The 14,695-nt window shown below is 34.6% G+C and overlaps 2 protein-coding genes across 2 annotated transcripts; both read right to left on the bottom strand.

Annotated features, from left to right (window-relative positions):
- Nucleotides 1-782: 782 nt before the first annotated feature.
- LOC145605616 (putative tetraacyldisaccharide 4'-kinase, mitochondrial) lies at nucleotides 783-5,309 on the bottom strand. Its single transcript, XM_081661687.1, has 8 exons — nucleotides 5,085-5,309; nucleotides 4,816-4,939; nucleotides 3,625-3,858; nucleotides 3,303-3,452; nucleotides 2,973-3,182; nucleotides 2,554-2,613; nucleotides 2,294-2,374; nucleotides 783-1,541 (listed from the first exon to the last, which is right to left on the bottom strand). The coding sequence occupies exons 1-8, from the start codon at nucleotides 5,255-5,257 to the stop codon at nucleotides 1,365-1,367; spliced, it is 1,209 nt and encodes a 402-aa protein (XP_081517813.1). The 5' UTR covers nucleotides 5,258-5,309; the 3' UTR covers nucleotides 783-1,364.
- A 980-nt stretch (nucleotides 5,310-6,289) lies between these two features.
- Nucleotides 6,290-11,954, bottom strand: LOC145603728 (uncharacterized). Its single transcript, XM_081659695.1, has 11 exons — nucleotides 11,853-11,954; nucleotides 11,689-11,781; nucleotides 11,503-11,567; nucleotides 10,920-10,974; nucleotides 9,669-9,758; nucleotides 9,467-9,551; nucleotides 9,248-9,343; nucleotides 8,625-8,809; nucleotides 8,460-8,548; nucleotides 6,776-6,875; nucleotides 6,290-6,660 (listed from the first exon to the last, which is right to left on the bottom strand). The coding sequence occupies exons 1-11, from the start codon at nucleotides 11,904-11,906 to the stop codon at nucleotides 6,616-6,618; spliced, it is 957 nt and encodes a 318-aa protein (XP_081515821.1). The 5' UTR covers nucleotides 11,907-11,954; the 3' UTR covers nucleotides 6,290-6,615.
- Between the last annotated feature and the right edge of the window lie 2,741 nt (nucleotides 11,955-14,695).

Raw genomic sequence — 14,695 nt, 5'->3', positions numbered from 1 at the left:
CCCATACTATGAGGGGCCTTCTCCTTACCCAAAATAAAAGGAAGATCAGATATGCAGCTCACAGCAATGTTATGTATTCCTAGTAATGTGGAGAAATAATGCCAACTATATTGCTATATAAAAACTCTCTTTAATCTAAGGCGAAAAACATATTGCTATATAAAAACTCTCTTTAATCTAAGGCGAAAAAACAACCACATAAATAAGCCATTCTAGATATTCAGGGCAACAGGAAATTCTAATCTAAACTTGCAATGCAATCAGATTGGTGACTATATCTCTACAAGGATTGTTAATCCCCCGGGATTAGGGGAGATTATTATTCTCATCTCAAAACAATTGAAAAGCAAAGTTTGTCCCCTTGAATAAACATTGGTAACATCTGCAATATCTTTCAAATTAACTATTGGTCACGTGAATTACTAACCTGCAATCGTCACAGGGAGAATGTGACAAAAAACAAAGAGGAAAGAAGTATGCCTGCATTTCTGAGTCTCTTTGGCTTTACGTCAAAACAAGCAAGCGCTATCCACCTGGAAAAGGATATTGAGTGCGATGGTGAAGTTTGCAAGCCGATGGAGAGAAAAGGTTCTGTGGAGCCAACGAGCAATCAACCAGAGATTATAGATTCTGCAAAAAAGGAAACAGCTCAACCTGAGATACGTAACTGCAATGAGGAAAAGGAAAATCCGAACATTCAAGCATCTGCAAGTCCTGCAACGGTAACACATAAACCCACCTGTATCAACCCACCAATGATTTGCCGTGTTTTGGCTCTGTTTAGATTGAAGAAGTTGTATCCCCGATGCTCAGTAATAAATGCATGATGATTTTGGCATCATATTGATGCATTTACTTGCAACAAAAACAATGGAGAAAGGCTAGATATAGATCTATAGCATAAACAAAAAAAGAATTCGTGTTTTGTACAATACCATATGACCATGCAGTTTTGATTGTAATTTTTTAGAACGGTATTTCAGCTTGATTAACGATGAATGTCATTTTAACAAACAATGTAATTGAAGAAAAGCAAGATTTACAATCAGAGATAGTCGAAACATTTCTTGCACATGTGTGTAGTCCCACAAGAATATTGACAACGTTATACTCCATGTATTGAGCAAATTTAATCATTACAAAAACTTCCAAGCAAATTTTTTTTCTTGATGTGTTCAAAAATGTGCTCATAATGCTGACACCATCCTTAAGGGATTAAGGCTTCAGTATTATACTTAAAAGAAAGAAAGAAAGAAAATATGAACTCCGTATATTAAAAGTAGAGAGAGGAGGGCATGAAGTTACACGGATTATACCAATTCCATCTAATGCCTCTATACTTCTAAATATAGCTCAGGCCAAAGTTATTTGTTATTCACTTCTTTATGTCTCCCTGATCTTGAATCCAAGAGTTGCTTTAATAGCTCCTTGAATTTTTTCTCTGAGCTTCCATTATAAGAAACCAATTGTAGCTGAGAACAGAGTACAAGAACATCGAACGGATGTAACTGTGAGAGAATTTCAGAATCCCGGTCATAGTCCTGCTTAAACAAAAGTGCCATAAAAGCAGCTCAATCAGGTCAGAATCATGGATCTACAGCTCAGTTGTTCATGCTAACAATTGAGAAAGATAAGTCTCAGGTTTGTGTCATAGTAATGTCCATATAAACAGCTCAATCGGGTCAGATGTGCAACATAAGACTATTTCAGATACTAATGGCTTAATGCATACAGCAAAGGGAGATATACTTGGATATAGAGCATTCATGCCAAATATCATGATAAGATGTACTTGTACAAGCCACAAAATTAATCCTACTTGACCATTTTAGGTGTCTATTCACATAAAATAAGTGCATTGAAAAAAAATGTAAAATGGAGATAGTTCCTGCAATTGATATCAAATATGCCCTTATTACGGAGTATTACATACGAAGTACATCTTTTAAGACTTCTTTTTATGATCTCAAATTGCGAATTCAAAAGGTATAATATAAATTCAAACAGCAGTTATGTGCACTAAAGAAAAATAGCGTGAAACAACACCTATTTCTTAATGGAGTATAGTAAATCTAAATCTGACCAAGGCCCCGTTCTTTTGAGCTTCTGGGCAGAGCTAAGCAGAGCAATGCAGAGCAGAGTAGTGTAGAGTAAAGCTAGGCTTCCACACACTGCGGAGCAGAGCAGCTCTAAAGAACAAGGCCCAATTTTTTTTTACAGAAACAGCATAAATCAATCCAAATCCAAGATATGATGTTTTCATGTTTTGCTCATAAAGCTACAGCACACTCACCTTTTCAGTTGTGACAACAATAGGTCTTGAACCAAATTTGTGATAGAGCTCCTCAAGTCTCCTTGTCATAGCGTAGATATCCTGTTCATATTGGAGGATACAGATACAGTTAATTAGACCTTGAGGCAGACAAAATGCACATAAAAAGAGGGCATAAAACGATGTCACAATGAAAAAGGGTTGTGCAAGCCTATATGCAAACCTAAAAATTTAATAAAATTGCCCCACCAAATAGCTGATAGATATAAAAGAAACTGCACCTTGGATTGAAAGAAGTAATGATCACTGTAGTGTAGCTGATCAACATGTGATGGTCCAAGCTGCAGCATTAAAAGTCATAATACAGTGCTAATCAAGAGATGGGAAAGTATGGAGTCGAAAGCACGGCATTTATAAAGAAACAACAAAAACAAAGCTTTGATCCCATAATGATTTGGGATTGGCTAACATGGATCGTCATAAGGAAACTATCCGAGAAAAGTGAAACTGGAAAGGTAAAGGGATAAGTTAAAGAAACAAAACAAAGATAAGTGACAAAGTATAAGCGAAGAAAACAAGAAAAAACATAGGAAGCAAGAAAACAGGGGCAGTGTAAAGTGGATCAAGAAAATCACAAGGCTAATTCATAAACTAAAAGCATGAGTGGACACTAGAAGAGTTGAAATAGAAAAGGCAATACCTTCTCAACACACTTGACGAAAGCATTTGGAGAACCAATAGCAGAGAGGCATAGTAACACCCTGTTTTTAACTGCAGGTAAAGGTACTTTAGTGCCAACATTGTAAACAGTGAAGAAGTGCGAGGGAACCATTCTACTGAAGAAAACAGGTAGAGATTTTTTAATCTCTTGAATCCCAAGTTTTAGATGAATAAGCTTTTGCTCTGAAACCTGCATATTATGGCATACTTCTTCAATTTGCAGACAATTGGCATATTAACTGACAATTAGATGGAGTGAAAACACTGATGCAACATGCATGTATAAAATTGGAAGGTTGATCCAACATACCAGATCAGCATGATGGATCACAACAATATCTGCTCTAGCCAGGGAAGACAATGGTTCCCGCAAAGGTCCGAGGGGAATCAATTCATTATTCCCCCATGGCATCATTCCATTTACCATTACAATGTCTAAGTCACGTACCAAGCTCACATGCTGTCTGCCATACAAAGTCAATTTATATTACAAGGTAAATAAAAGAAGATATATGAAGTTCCATTGCAAAAAAAATCATTAGTCAAAAATATTGGAAGATTGTGAAAAGCAAAAGTGTAGGTACACAGGCATATGCAAAAAAGAAAAATAGCATAATTAGAACAGCAAAAACCTGCATTCCATCATCAAGAATAGCAACACCAATTTTGTCTGAAGGGACATCAGTACCAACTTTGTTCACCAAGAGCAAATTCTCAAAGAAACCATTAACTCGAGATTCTGTGTAGCCATATTTTTCAAGAAACAAAGTAGCAGACAAAGCTCTATTTGCACCAATGCCAACCTTTGCAGATGTCCCCAAAAGTTGCCTTTCAAGCATTTTAACTTCATCCCCTCCAGCATAGCCCTATTTACAAAAATCATGCAAGAATAAGAATTCCTAAGAAAGTTAAAACAGAATCTCGCTTCAATATCTTTACTACTAAGCATGCATAACTGACTCAAACAGCCAGCTCAGATGGCTCAGGGCCTTCAGGCAGATCAATCATCAATGTACTTGTATACAATTTAACATTTTAACTCGTACAAGTAGGTATATCAAAATATGGCAAGCCAACTTTAGATAGTGGCAAAATATTTATAGTCAAGATAGGGTCAAAGTAAACTTTAGTGCGCACAATATTTACAATGCAGTCAGATTTTGCTAGAGAAAGCTACAGTTCAGCAAGTTTGTTCAGAGTTTTTACAGCCATAATACTGATTAGTATATAGGGCGATGATGTAGCATCTCAATCTAATCTTACTCATCATTGTAATTCAAAACAATGACTGTTTAAATTTCTTCTCGAAGCTGAAGCATGTCAGGTGAGGAGGACAGAATATCTTTATTTGGTTTTTGATTTATTTCTCAATTATAAATTCTAATACATAATCCCCTATCTACTTATCAATTTTGCAACTAATTAAATACATACAGATAATGCATGGTAATGTTCCCTCTTTAATTATTTTCTAAGCAATATATAAGGTCGAGCAATACTAATTTATAAGGTCCTATGATATCCCACCAATCCCACAGCCTATGTCACTTAGAATCTTCAATTCACCTTAGTATCCGTGTTGAATCCTTGACACAATGACACTCTCTCACATGCGTCAGAACACTTCTACACTCCACTATAGACTAAAAGGAAAATTTCACCAAATAACCAAATTAGACACTTGAACACGTACCCATGCGACCATGCCTCAAACGAGCACCCGAGTCAAAGTAACATAGCTCACATCAGAAATTCAATATTCAATTCAATAGGAAAATAGGATTCAAAGAAATGACTGAAAATAAATTAAAGTAAGAGATTACCCTGGAAAGAATGAGAGGAGAAATCCCAGAATTAGAAAACCAATGACTAAGAAACTCAACCATTGGAGTCTTCCCATTTCCACCCCATGTCAAATTCCCAACACTGATTACAGGAACTGGCAACCTTCAAATTACATTCAAAATCAAAATTAAACAGCAAACATTATCAATTAATCAAAAATTCAATATACCCATTTGAAATTATTGATATTAAAGTTGAAATTACAGATGATAGATTGAAATATAACCCAAAAGATAGAATTTTTTACCGTTTCTTGCGGAAGATACCCAGAAAGTAAAGATGATGGCGGGTAATAACAGAGAGTTTATAGAAAGAAGAAACCATGGAAAGGAGAGGAATAAAGGAGCGATGAAGTAGAGGGAGTTTGGAAAAATCATGGGAATAAGCAATTTCACTCACTATTCTCTTCAATTTTTCCATGTTTTGGGAGTTGAATAAATTTTGACCTCGAGTGTGAATTTTGAAATGACGAGAAGAGTATAAGCATTTCACCCAAACGAACCCTTTCTGAACTTACAAGTCAAAATTACCAAGAGAGTATGGTACAAGACTACAAGGGTAGGAATCCGATATTGATCGATTTCACACACATAGATAGAGAGATAATAGAATCGTTAAATTCTACTTCGTACATATTACAGTTTGGGCCTTAGGAGGGTTTAGTATTGAATCCAAGAATTAAAATGCTTTATTAATCAAGAAATGACAAAATTGTACTTCGTACATAAATAGTGATTCTTCCAACATTAGTATCAAAATTCTTCCATCGAGTGAGGTGTTGGAAGAAAATATTCTTATCCCTAGTTGGAGCGAAAAGGATACACATAGACTTGTATGACCTCGCACAGACAAACACTTTCCTTGATTTCTATTGGCTGAAAATAGGGACTCACCCTCTTTTTGGATCTAAAATTTTCATTTTGAAAGAGTATAAAATTTCAAATTTGAAAAAATTTTTTAGTCAAAATGGTAAAAATTGTCAATTTTTATTTTGTTAGTACCAAATATAGATTATTAAAGGAAGTTTTTTTTAAAAAAAAAATGGTATTAAATTACTGGTTGTGGTATAAATCTATAAATGTATGTATTTGATACCTAGCTATTAGTTTTAGTTGTATTGACATCAATAGCTATATGAAAATGAAATTGAATTTTAATACGAAGTATATAGTACAAGTAATAATTAAGCTTGTTCGTTTCCTCCAATGCCACTCGAAAAGAGCTTCAAACTAGAAGATGATTGTCTGCCTGCTATGAGTGTTTTAGGAATATCTTTGGCTTCAATTGCCATAGAATGGTTTCTAAGAACTTAAAGAAACTAGATCACTCAGGAGTTACTACTTTTCATGAAATTATGGCGCCATAAACTTTTAGAAAAATCATTGTGCATTGATATAAATGTATACTAATCAATCAATAAGCGAAAAAAGCATATGTGCACTTCACTACTCATCAATTCATAATGTTCCTTGTGTAGTGTATCAAATAATACAAAGAATTCCAACAGCATGTTCCTGATCAATATACACAACGCCAACATTTTTGAGCTCTCAAATTCAATACAGAAAGATCCTACAAATAGACTTTCTTCCAATTTCCATCTATGGTCTATCTGTCCAGCAACTTCCAAATGAAGTAGATACACGTAATTCTGAACATGGATACTACTGATTGATTAGCACAATAATTTTCCTGATTTACCGACCATCTTTCACTGCATTCCTAGAAGTGTAGAGAAAGAAAAGGTGAGTTGCCAATCAATCATGACCTCACCAATTTCACCTGGTCCGAACTAGTTCAAGTGGCAATGTTTCCATTGCAAGCTGCACATTGAGTACATTAAGAAAACGGAAGAAGTATTAAAATGGAAAAAGGATATGCAGGTAAAGGGTTGTATATCATGGGGTCGATGGGGATAGCCATAATGTACAAACTTACCCATAGTCTTGGCGTTCTGGGATCAGATTTGGGGTGCAGTTTGCTAAGCTCTGACTGAAAGTTGATGACAATGGAGACCTTGAACTCAATTGAGAATGGACTGCAAAGTTGTCACATACAAGAATTACTCTCTAATTTTGACAGCTAATGAGGAGTCTAACAACATGCTAACATGAAGGTGAGTACTTAGTTCTTCCTTTGTCTACGACATGATTATGATAATGGTGATACATAAAGGAGGCAAAAGTGAAAATATTGAGGAATGACCAAGAAGAAAAGTAAAGACTAACAACAAAGAGCTCTGCTTATCAATTACACAAGACTGCTCCTTGACTTGCTACAGCATAGCAAAGAAACTCATGTACATCAAAAGGCTCCAAGCTTAATTATAGAATCACCACTCAAATTGATAACAAGGTGCTAATAAGATAAGTATTTTAAAGTGAAGTCATAGTCATGCATACAGCTCAAAACTCAAGATGTGCGAGTGAGTTTGCACAACCAAGAAAAACCTGGAACCATAGTTTTTGCACATCCAAACTCAGCTCCATGATCCGATTAGAAATCAGAAAGGAATTTGAGTTAAGTCACACATATTAAAGATAGAGTGACAGACATTGTACAGCTTTTCCGAACTTATGTTAACAGCCTAAAAAGGGCCAGCGACCAGCTAGCCAGTGCAAGACTTTCCCAACAAGCACAGCCTGGGGATTTACATAAGCACACAAACGCCCATTCCTACTTTCTTGAGGAGGCTACTTGAAAGAGTCAACCAATGATCACCAGGCACTCATCAAAATTATTCAAACTGTGGTTCATCACAGTTCTAATGATATCATCTTAGAGTGTCATTTTAAACCTCTTAAACAACAAACACTACTGGTGGAGGGCCTCAAACAGCAGTCAGCCCATCTGCAAAGAGCATAACATATACTAGTATGCAGTTTGACAACAAGAATGATAGTGTCAGCTATATTATCAAATATGATAATGCACAAATTAGGGGGCTGAGCTATGGAAAGAATGGGAGATATCCTAAAAGTGGCTGGTCCTAGCGTCCATTTATCTGAGATTATATAAATACACATATTTAAAGACTTAACTAGATCTTTTCTGCTGAGGAAGTGAACCTTCAGTAAACTTAATCAAGCTCTCAGTCTTCATGAATCCAAGCTAGTTAATTAAATTTGTGCTCAACTTTATTAAATACATTAGTTCATCAAAAGAGGGCTTACTGTTTGTTTTAAAATATTTTACCTGAATTTTTTGGTAACAGGTAATCCTGAAGGCTGTCCAAGTAATCTACTAGAACTAGTAAAACACAATATGGAGTAACAACTAACTGAATTACTGAAACTATGCTCTAATGCTTATTGAGAATTCACTTAAAGAATTTAGAGAAGACACCACTCCAAAAATTGCTCCAATTACCTATCCATTTCAATGATCAGTTCAAGAATATTCAACAGCAGATTTCATGATTAGTTTAGCTATATATAGCCTATGGAAAGGGTGTGCAACATATCTTTTCATCTGTCAAGCAATTCATGTATGTGATCACCACAAGAACTATTCAAAGTATGTGCAGAATTTTCAACAATAGCAGCATGCTACAAGTTCATGACAGCCAAAAAAGAAAAGAAAAGGAAACCATGTCAAACATATACAAATGAAAGAAACATACCCGGCTAAAACAGTGGGACAAGTTAAAAGCCGTGGAAGTAAGACGTAAATGGCTAAAGTTAGGCCTCGAGAGATATCTCCATCAGCTATCTACTAGAAGCAGAAGAACAAGTAGATTCAATTCAAGAGAACTTCTTTAGTCACACGGCCAGTTAGAAAGACCAACCTGAGTAGTTTGAATCAAAGATGTTTCTGATGCAATCCTATCTCCGACAAGAATGGATTCCACACGTAGCAAGTGGATATCAATGGACTGGATTGGCAATGCAGATGCTTCTACAGTCAGTTCTCCTCTGAGGGCACATGACAATGAGCATTGAGTTGGAATTCTACCACTTACACGAAAACCACCTGTGAAGCAATATATTAGCTTTTAATAGGGAAGCAATAGTTGAACATACAAATACCAAAAGCTCTCATGATTACATTACATTATCCCAAACTCAATGCTTCTAACAAAGCTCCCATTCTCAGTTGGCTGAGAAGGGATCAAATTTACGCAGTCTTATGGATCCTAACCATACAATAACAAAAAAGGTTGTTACAGAAAAGTAACAATAGTATCAAAATCATACTAGAGCTGCAAATGATTCTCAAAGAAAAGCCTGCAGGTGGCAGATCCTACAGTTTCACTTTTATTGTTTTGGTATACAATTTCACTCCTTTCCCTGTATCTAGATAAAACCATTACATCATAAAGTCTACTAAACTAACAAGAATGCCTGTCTAAAAATCAAATGAATACGCAAGATATCAGTTTTAAACAAAAATTCATGGGAGTGATCGGACCTGATTTTAGTTCAGAAAGCAATGGGTGCTTTTGGGTATCCTGCGTGATATAGAAAAGCACGAGTTCAGGCGAAATAGGCAGCTCAAGAAGTTCCGCTGAAGAAGGAACACATACTGGTTAAGTGTAACGCTAATGTGTAACCCCCCCCCCCCCCACCCCACCAAAAACCAACAACAAGCAAACACAAGCATCCAGACCAAGATGTTGGGTACTGATACCTTTTTCACTTTCAATGATGAACTCTAATGTTGCTGACAATGACTTGTGCAGGTAACCGCGTGCTACTTCTACAGTTAGCAGGTACTGAGAGAGTATTCAAATTATTTAGAACACTCTTTATCACATAAAAGGAACAAATGACAAAACCACAGAAATTGGCATACCAAGAAATGCTATACAAGAAAATCAGCAATGACGGACCTGGATGCTTATATCTTCCCCATGAAATGTTTCGTAAAATTTTCCTGATTTGCTCTCTCCTGGTTGTTTCAGAATCAAAGAAAAAGGTATCTGTCATATGAAGGATAGTTATCAGGTCAGTCAAGTGCAAAAAATAACATCAGTGATACAGTAGGAAAAGTAGTAAACACACTAACTTTGCTGAGAAACAAAAAATTTCCTTAAAACGAGTCTCTTATCAAAAAGTAAAAGGATTATAAATTAGCAACTTTTTATGATGAAACAAACAAAGCACATTATCTCATCTTATTTTCAAGTCTATTCATCAACCCACCAGGGCCACCATCCTAGATAGGCAGCTCCGTTTCTCTCACTCTTTGCTAGCACAAGTAAATATCGATTGTGACTTCAAGGAAAAGACTATATAATAAATATGAGAAAATAATACAAGAATTAGAAATTATTCAACAAACCAGATCTACAGAAAAAGGTATAACACACTCAATTGACGTAGAAAAGATCAAAGCTTTTGTCGCTCCATTTGTCTAATCAAGCAAGTGATAAAACCTATTCCACCTCAACCCCATCCCCCCCATCCCTCCCTCCCCCCCCCCCCCCCCCAGGTACCAGCCTTTAGATTCTATTTGACTACAGACAATAAATCCTGAAATGAAACGTATTCTCCCACAGAACAAATGAAACATGATCAGTAAACAAGAAGTTGCACAGACATCATTTGCCAGGACTCCAGGGGCATAGACAGGCAAGTAATCAACTTTAGTCCAGAAAGAAACTACAAAACCATTCCCATTTTCTTAAAATGTTACCCTTTTGTAACAGAGACTTAAGTCAGTTTCAATCAGTTATACAGGGCCAAATCTCCCTAGTAGAAAAGTCAAGCTCAAAGTCCAGCCAATAAAATCAGTCAATAGCATAACCAGGGACAAACACAAACACTTCAAAAAGGTATTGAATTAGAAAGGTTTTCCAATTCCATCTGACACAAACAAAAATGATGCACCCACGGCATTTAGAGGAAATAACCAAAACAGTACAGATTATAATAGCCAGCACGGTTTCATTGTAATATCAGTTGCAGTTCAAACTCCTTGACGCCACTTTACATTCACCCATCAATATACAATATACACAAAATCTCTTCGATTGTAGATGAAGAAAACTACAGTAATTACCTATACTGCCTAATTAAAAACACAGCTGACAGTTTGAATACGAAGTGTCAAAGTATGTAGTAAATCATAAAGACAATACCTCTGTAGTGCCTGAGCTTATCTTCCCAGAAGGTCTAATTTCAACACTCTTTTTCCTATTTCCATAAGAAGATACATCAAATTCAAGCAATATACATACTGCAAATACAAAAGAGTTTTACATACTTTTTTATTGTTAAATTCAATAAATCAACAAAGAGCAACCCATGTATTGCATAAATTTCCACCAACAATTCTCTCGAATTACAAGTAATAACATAGTCATGTGAGACCTTGTTAGACTTATAAAATTCACCAAATACTTTATGATCAAAATCGTGTCTTTGGAGACTGAAAAAGGCGAATGTGGCAATTAATTTGGAATGGAATGAGTATTATTGATATCAAATTTCCTAGTATAGGAGTTTAATCTACTGTCTCAGTTTCATATTATTTGCAACGATTAGACATTTGAAACGAAGGTAGTATATAACTTGTTACGAATTCCAAAATAATTCACCATCATCTTACATACCCAGAAAGGATACATTCTTGAATAACACATTGATCAATAAATAAACAAAGAAACTAAACAATTTCAAGGCCAAAAATTAACAAATTTATGAGACAAAATATAGACTTACACAATAGTAATGGGTTTAAGAACCCCAACAACAGATTCTATAACCCCAGCTGAGCCTCCACGAACCTTCAATAATAAACACAAATTAAACCCCAAAAAAACTAATTAAATTGGTGGGATTTCTGAAATTATTTAAACATATCAAAAATTAATAAGAAAAAAAAAAAGGGGGGGGGGGGGGTAAAACCTGGAGATTGACTGATCCATTGACAGATAGGCGAACACCATAATGGGATACAGAAGATGAAAACTTAGTGATGATTTTACCTTGAAGTGGTTCCTGTAAAATATGAAGTGAGAGGAAAGAAGATAACAAGAATTAAAAATGGAGAATTTGAAGAAGAAACTGACATCAGGACGATAAATGCGGTTTGATCGAGAGAGTTTGATCTCTACTACTGACATTTTTATTCTACTTTGATTTCTGCTGCTTTACACTTGAAACGAGTATGTTATAAAGATAGTATTTTGCAAATTAAAGTCATTTAAATTTAGGACTCCGTGGCCACTAATACCTTGACCGAACATATTTCGACCCCTTAAAAAAAAAAAAAAAAAAAAAAAAAAAAAAAAATTGAATAGAGTTGCAATTTACAATTTATAACACTCTTTGGGCTGTAAATTACAATTTTTATTTTTTTTTACAAATGGCTGTAATTTACAAAATACAAGTGTTTTTTTTTTTAAAGAAACTACTCAAAGAGCAGGATTAGCATATACTCCCTCTATTTTTTTCATATGCATCAATTTGACCGGTACATTTGCCGAGGCGTTACTTTGACCTTTAATATTTTAAATTGTGTATTAGTAAAAATTGTAACAAAATTATTTATGAAACTAGACATTATGACGAATCTAATGATGTATAATATAATAACATCTTTTCATTTTTTAGAGGTGAAAAAATTAAGTCAACCATGGTATGTGAATAGTGCAATTGTCAAATTGATGTATAAAAAAAACGAAGGGAGTATTAACCATGATCAAGATCAGCCAAGGCAATTAAGCCTTGGGGAAAGGAAGATACAAGCACTTGTTCCACATTGTTTTGGGGCTAATACTAATACGTGTTAAATGGCTACAATTTGCAAATTTTTCTAATATAAATTAAATAATTTTTTTTTTTTTTGAACAATAAATTAAACAATTTTTAATAGCACTAATTAATGAGGGATACCCAGTCAATTCCCTAGATAAATGTTTATCTGGAGGCATAATTGTCTTTTTAAGTAGTAGTAGAGGGGTATATGCGTCTTTTCATGTACTAGTTGAGGGGTACATGTGTAATTTCCTCACCAAACAGTAAAAGCAAAAGCAAACAGTAATTGAACAGTATTTATACAGTACTTAATAAATGACTCTGCTTTTTCAATATATTTACAGAAATCTCATCAGATTAACAAAAATTCTTTTATCTGGCAGATTAACTTGTATTTTCCCCTAATTAATGACCACAGCTCCTACATTGAAATATTTATTATGCGACGTGAAATAGTAATTACGGAGTATATCATAATTTTCATGAAAATTCTAAAGCTTTAAAATTATAAATATTTTCGTAGGTGTATAATTCTTAAATACATTCATGTATAATAGCTACGAATTTTTCTTATTTTTTTTAATATTTTACAACAAAATAGTACGGTATTAAAATGGATTTTATATAAATCGTGTGTTGCACAGGTTCTAATCTAGTTGAATCTAGTTGAACCTAAAACGATGCACTATCTATTTATTCCAATTTATCCAATCACATCATCAACTTTAGCCCTTCAGCCATCAGGTAATAGCTACTCCTACTCGTAGTAATGCGATAAACTGATAGTTTTAGAAGCATTTTAAATTGATTACTCGTAGTAACATATATTGACTTCGAATAGTTTCTTTGTTAATTAGAGATTATGCTGATTATGTCAGAAATTAACATGATTACATGTGGTTGATAATTTCTCTTAGTCCCAACTCGTGTGGAATTTCAATTTAAAAAAAATAACTAAGATACATTATATCATAATGCTATTAATTGTTTCAATATAATAACACATTTGACCTTTAGAATATTGTTGATTGTAACTTCTCAAACTATGCAGGTAAGTGTTCCATATTGAGAAAATAAGTTAGGAGACAGATAACCACGTTATAATTGGTTAAGGTTTACTCTTCCTATTATTTCACTAGCTTTTTTGGTGATAGGTGTAACCTAGACTCGTATTGAACAACTTCTAAAATTTTAGCTAATCAAACAGAAAGTCAAAATGGAATCATCATTATATGAATTAGACAGAATTTTTTCTATTTAATTTATTGCTTCGTATTAGTCAATTAGATTAAGTTTCTTGCAGGTCGGGTGGCATGTGATGTTGATGCACATGAAGTACATTTTTATTAAAGTTATAACGTAACAAGGTTGTCTAGGCTTTGCTATAAAAGTGGACGATGGTTCAGAGTTAAAAAATAAAAATATAGCCACAATACAATAAAGCTTACAATAAGAAGTTAATAGCCATGGAAAAGGCTTCAATTATGTATTTTAAGCTCCTCATTTTAGGAATTCTTCTCCTTCATTCTCCAGGTAATTAATCGAACTCTATCGTATTACTTCTTTCGTATGTGTACAAGATTATTAGGATCAAGGTGAGTTCATAATTTAAATAGTTTGGACTTTGGAGGGCATACTAATATAATGACTATATATATGTATTTAACATACGAGTAGCTTTTATATATTATCAAAACAATTAACTTCAAGACTACTTTGACACGAGTAGTGCAAAGTGCAAACATGAACTCATGAAGCAATCTATAATTTTTTTACTCACGCATAATGTGTACGTACAAACAGGTGTGATGGGTAAACGGACTATACCAGATGGTCCAGGATCATCGGTTAATGCATTGACTACACAAGAAGGGCATCGAAGTAGGGATGGCAATGGATCGGATTCGGATCGGGTGGAGCTTCACCCGCATCCATCCATTACTCTAATCGCTCCATCCACATCCATCCGTCATCCGCTTCACCCATCATCCATATCCGTCCGTCCATCATCCGCGGATGAAACGGGTGGAGCGGATGATTAATGGATGAGTATTAAAGTGGAAAAAAACTCACATAAACTCTAATTTTCGGTTATTTGTACAATAATTTTTTTATTTTATTAATACAAAATGTAATAATAACAATATATTGTTTG

Source organism: Chenopodium album, chromosome 22 (genome assembly GCF_948465745.1).
Source record: "Chenopodium album chromosome 22, dcCheAlbu1.1, whole genome shotgun sequence".
In the NCBI taxonomy this organism is placed as follows: domain Eukaryota; kingdom Viridiplantae; phylum Streptophyta; class Magnoliopsida; order Caryophyllales; family Amaranthaceae; genus Chenopodium; species Chenopodium album.
The sequence above is the reverse complement of the archived record's forward strand: the minus strand, read 5'-3'. Positions and strand labels throughout refer to the sequence as shown.

Excerpts from the sequence above, each read along its gene's own strand:
- LOC145605616 (XM_081661687.1), bottom strand. The coding sequence starts at position 5,257 with ATGGAAAAATTGAAGAGAATAGTGAGTGAAATTGCTTATTCCCATGAT. Across the intron at positions 3,183-3,302 it reads TGATCCATCATGCTGATCTG|GTTTCAGAGCAAAAGCTTAT; the intron begins GTATGTTGGATC and ends CATAATATGCAG. Across the intron at positions 2,614-2,972 it reads TCGTCAAGTGTGTTGAGAAG|CTTGGACCATCACATGTTGA; the intron begins GTATTGCCTTTT and ends TTAATGCTGCAG.
- LOC145603728 (XM_081659695.1), bottom strand. The coding sequence starts at position 11,906 with ATGTCAGTAGTAGAGATCAAACTCTCTCGATCAAACCGCATTTATCGT. Across the intron at positions 10,975-11,502 it reads CTTAAACCCATTACTATTGT|GAAAAAGAGTGTTGAAATTA; the intron begins GTAAGTCTATAT and ends TTATGGAAATAG. Across the intron at positions 9,344-9,466 it reads CATCATTGAAAGTGAAAAAG|CGGAACTTCTTGAGCTGCCT; the intron begins GTATCAGTACCC and ends TTCCTTCTTCAG.